The sequence below is a fragment of the Halyomorpha halys genome, unplaced genomic scaffold (assembly GCF_000696795.3).
Source record: "Halyomorpha halys isolate HHAL.00 unplaced genomic scaffold, Hhal_1.1 Scaffold131.1, whole genome shotgun sequence".
Lineage (NCBI taxonomy): Eukaryota > Metazoa > Arthropoda > Insecta > Hemiptera > Pentatomidae > Halyomorpha > Halyomorpha halys.
In genome coordinates, this window is record NW_027116732.1 from 382,900 (window position 1) to 387,853 (window position 4,954).

Genomic DNA, 4,954 nt, shown 5'->3' on the forward strand with positions numbered 1-4,954 from the left:
TATTCATCCATCAAATGTCAACGACAAGAATATAAAGTAAAAAGGATCAAGATGTTGATCACCCAGAATAAAATTGTAATCTATTCTACACTAAAAGATTTTAGAATCCTATTAATTGCATTTTCTAACAAACCACTAGGTATTTTAAAAAGTGACGAGTGATTTTCAGAGAAGAATAATAGATCTATATGTTTAGTTTTACAAAATATGCATTAAAACATTATTTGTTCTTGCTTAGAGCAATTATTGTTCTGTGGTCTAAGAACTGAGCCAAATAATGAGTTATAGTTACCGAACAATGAAACTAATTCAAAATCCTGAATCCGTCATCTTTGGAAATCATTTTAGTATAGTTTGGACGTCTCATTTTTTCTTTACTGGGGACATTGGATCGTAAGGAAAACAAGGATATGCTACTTATGTCACTTATTTGATTTATTTCGTGGTGACCCCTCTAATTTGGTAGAATAGGTTAGTTTTCTTTGGATAACTCCGACATTTCTCATAAACGACCAAGAAGGGAGAAATAAAAAAAAAGTTGTGTCCAAGATAATTATTTTAGTTTAATTTCTTTATGTTTTACCATTTAATAATTTATCTATCATTTATTTACATTGTCTGTAAATATGATAAGAATAAACTACATCTCAGTTTGTTTTATACTTCACTATAGTAAAAGTTCACCTCCAAATAAACGTTTCCAAATTGCGCGGCATTGAATCGTAGTTGGTCGAATTGCTAAGCCTATATTTATTTTTAAATTCAGGACGCCTCTCCAATCCGATTAGTCGTTTGCACTTGAGGCCATTTTGACTAAGTGTTTAGTTATCTAAAGTTTTTAAAATGCCTTATTCAGTTCCGTAACAGGTGTAGCCCATAAAGCTGCAGGTATTGGTGAGTGAGTCGAAGTACTGGAGCCACCCACACCTCCTCGTGACCAGCTCCCCTTCCTCACACTCCAGGAAATACTTGCAGTCTGGAAGGCCTCGCCTGCTCTTACAGTTTCCCAACGGTATTGGCGTACTCCCAGGTTCGGATGAGTCCGATGTTTTTGTTTCAGGTACTATCGCTGCCGTCGTATTCGAGGACGATCCACCACCATTTGCTGTTGTACTCCTACCGATGTTCTCCGTAACAGATTCGGTAGTGATTAAAGGAGACTTTTCCGATATCCACTTTCTTGGCACTGTTGTACTAAAGAATTCCGAAGAAGTCGTAGTCGATTGTTCGGGAAACTTGGAATGACAAGGAAAATCAAATACGTAACGGCATTTGCTCTCGTTCTCGTCGTAGTTCTGACATTGCATACACTTCGCTACAACCTCCGTCCCATGGTTGCATTCGTAATACTGCTTACAGGACCCTTCTTTTTTACGAGTTTCACCGTGGTTGCACCGGATTCTTTTTGATATAACACCATTCACATTTTGATCAGGAGGAGCTGAGGTTGGAAGACACTCAAGTTTTATGAAGTCGAAAGCCGTGCCATCAGGGCAGAACTGGGTCACCAGCTGTCCATTGATGCACTTGAAATACATAGATGAACCTAAGATGTCGGGATAGAGACTGTTCTCTATGCATTTGTACTCAGGTTCCTCATCATTTACATTTATCCTAACGCACTTTTGAATGTCACTGCTGTACTCGTGCGAGGGCGGACACCTCTTGAGGACTATTACCCCTTTGATGCACTCGTAATAGGCACCTCTCTCGATGAAGTCAGGGTACTTCTGTTCTTCTTCACATCTGAAGATAACATGGGCTAAAGAGTCCAAAACGCTCTGATATTGTTCATCATCGTGCGTGCATTCTTCTGGAACCCATTTACCATGTCTACATACTGCGCGTTCACAATGAACATGGAGCTTCATCACCGCTCCCTCTGGTTTGCAGCAAAGGACCGCGCCAACTGAAAAACAGAATGCAGATGTTATAAGGATTCAATTAAATTTGTGAAACTCGTGGGTCAAACCACAACAGGTAGGTTACATGATCGTATTTACTTTCACTCACCTATATATAGTATATAAAGTAAGGGAAAGTAGAATCGTGAATAATTTCTAATTCTAGTTTTTGACGGAGATACTCGGTTTGAGGTGTCTTGAGTCCAAATAACTTAAAAGTCTTGCAAAATGGTCAGTGTGTGAACGGCCTAGTTCTAAAGTGAAGAGTCCGAAGAAACTGAAATTTCATATTTAAGGTGGCGGGGGGGGGGGAGGAGGAATATGCCGCGCGATGCAGCCAACTGAATAAAAAAAGTGTGGTACGTGCATTACACAACTTTCACTCATGACGTTCAATAGGTCTCCAGGTTTTGTGTTCAAGATTTTTATTGTTATTTACTACTGTATCAATATATATATATATTGTTTCAGTAGTAATTGTTATAGTAATTGTTGTAGTTATTGTTATCAAGTTTACATGATGTATATATATATATATATATATACATCATGTAAACTTGCTGTAGGTAATATAATGACATGTGTGTGGAATGTAATGAAATGTGGAGAATCTACCCATTGATAGAACTCCAATAATACTTCTATAGGAGGACATATCGTGACCATAAACTTTTCAGACGCCTAAGAGTATTATTAGGGAATGAAGAAGAAGCCAGGTTAGAAACGAGTTGGTTTGGATGGTTGGAAAGTTTATCATGGAAGGATTGGTGTCTGGTTCTGGCCAAATCGGCAACATTGAGGTCCTAATGGATCACTTGATAGTCGGAATCGACGAGCAGTTTCCTGTCTTTTCGGTCTTGTATGAGAATTCCATGTCAGTTGTTTGTCCATATGTATTCCTAAGTTACGGATCTGTTCAACAGGAATAATTGGAGTATTATTAAAAGATACTGTGGGACAAGACGAAGGTTTACGACGAAGGGTAAATGTGATTTGGTAGGATTTATTGGAATTTATTTTAATCCTCCAGTTTTGGAACCATTCTTTGAGGGTGGTGATGTGGGATTGGAGGGTCTGGGATGCAATGAAAGGATCATTATTCACTGTGTTAGTGTGTTCGGATGTCAGTTGGAAAAACGATATATAGAATGGGATCAAGGACACTAGCCTGAGGTACACCAGCAGAAAATAGGGATGAATAAGCGCTGTTGTGATTTACTTGAAATAACCTGTCAGAGAGATGAGAATGAATAAAAAAAAAACATTAAACCAAGGAAAAAGAAAATTATGAACAAAATTTTTTTATTTTTCTATTACTCTAAAAATTGATGCCTAATGCCTTACTCTCGTCTCGGATTATGGCGTTGTCAAATTCTCTCCCGCAATCTGAAATGACTTCGTCCGGAACACCGTAGAACGCGCACCATTGCAGAATTCCTTCCCAAACTGCCCGGGGTGTTTTGGCCTCGATCGGATAGGCCATTGCGAGCTTACTAAACGGCTCCATCGAACGAGGGACAGTCGTGGGTTAACCATGACTGTCCCTCGTTGGAATAGATATCGACTTGTGCCGATCTTAGGGGTTTTATCGCGGTCTGTATGACTACCTGTTCCGCTACCGGAGGTTGTCGCTCGTACTTTGCTCGTTGGCAGACTTCGCATCGCGCTATACAATCCCGCATGGTGTGGCCCACATTCTTCCAAAAATACAGCAATCTTAGCGCGCGAAGGGTCTTCTCGATTCCCCAGTGGTTCGTTTTGCCAGAGTGGTGTTCAGTAACGAGTCTTTGTTGTGCCACCGGTACCGTAATCGTATCTACTTGACGGAGACATCTAATCAGTGAGTACCCCATTCCCACCCTCTCTTGTCGCCATAACCGTTTCAATTTGTCCGCGATCAATCTATTTCCCACATAAACATAGCAGTTCCTGGGTTGGTGAATTCTACAAATATATTTTCTATATTATATAGAGTTTGTGCTTCCTGTGTCGATAAGGAAGCTGATGCCAGACTCACCTAACCTCGTCACGGGCAACTTTGTCCACTGTCCTGTACTCCCGCTGTTAATAACTATTAACTCTCCCGGTTGCCCGGTGGCTACGTCTCGGGCATTCCCTTGCGGTGTGTCCTTGTCTGCCGCACTCGTAGCACCTCGTGAACATACGTTGGGATGCAATGTGCCCCGTGCAATTGCACTCATAACAACGTCGCTCTGATTTCCGCCTCCGTTCATCTAGGCCTCTGCTCGGCCGTTTTTCGTAGCTGTATCCTCAGTGTTTCCCAGGGAAGAGTTGAGTCTCCTTGTTCGTTCAGAACTCGCCGAGATGTACGACTCACCAGGGAGGCCTCCAGTAATCTCACATCAGACCCTAGTAGCGTGCCCGTTTCCTTTCTGTTATTTATCAAGTTTTTGATTTGATCACCACCCTTGATAAAGGTCTCGAGGTCACCTACTACCCCCGTGAAGGGTTCCAATTGGCTAATTACCTCATGGATGAATGCCGACCTCTGTGTCCTGATCTTAAGCAACTCAATCTGCGTATTCTCTGTTGCTTTTGATAGTTGGGCCTCCAGCATCTGTCGCTCAACGGTCGTTTGAGCCAACTGATATTCCAATTTCTTTAACTCTTCAGCTGGGTCCACCGTGGTAGATACTGTGCGTCCTCTAGCCCCCGGTTCGAGTATGTTTGCCGAATCAGTGTTCCGGGGTTCCCGATATTATTATGAACGTAACAGAAATTCGGAATTTCCTGTCTTGGGTTTCGGCACCACTTACGATTAGACTGGAGGGATTAATCAAAATAGAAAGGGCTTCGGGCATAGTAACGACACAAGAGTATCTATAGACACATGGTTTGTTAAACTTAAAGATAGCTAATCCTATTAATACAAAGTTCTTGTTGTTATTTAGAGACTATCTATATACAGCTAACTTATTTATATATATATATATTTTACTAGCTAATTACTATTTTCATTGTTTTACAAATTGTTGAATTGAACATTTTTGTTAATTGACAATTTTTGCTTTAATATTACAGACTATTAA

At 40.6% G+C, this 4,954-nt stretch overlaps 1 protein-coding gene across 1 annotated transcript in view; it reads right to left on the reverse strand.

The window, feature by feature from the left end:
* Positions 1-556: 556 nt before the first annotated feature.
* The window catches only part of LOC106678252 (uncharacterized), a 13,800-nt gene continuing 9,402 nt past the window's right edge, over positions 557-4,954 (reverse strand). Inside the window, exon 2 of the mRNA XM_014416667.3 lies at positions 557-1,909. Within this exon, the coding sequence (XP_014272153.1) occupies positions 849-1,909 (1,061 nt within the window). The 3' untranslated portion in view covers positions 557-848. The remainder of the gene's footprint in view (positions 1,910-4,954) is intronic.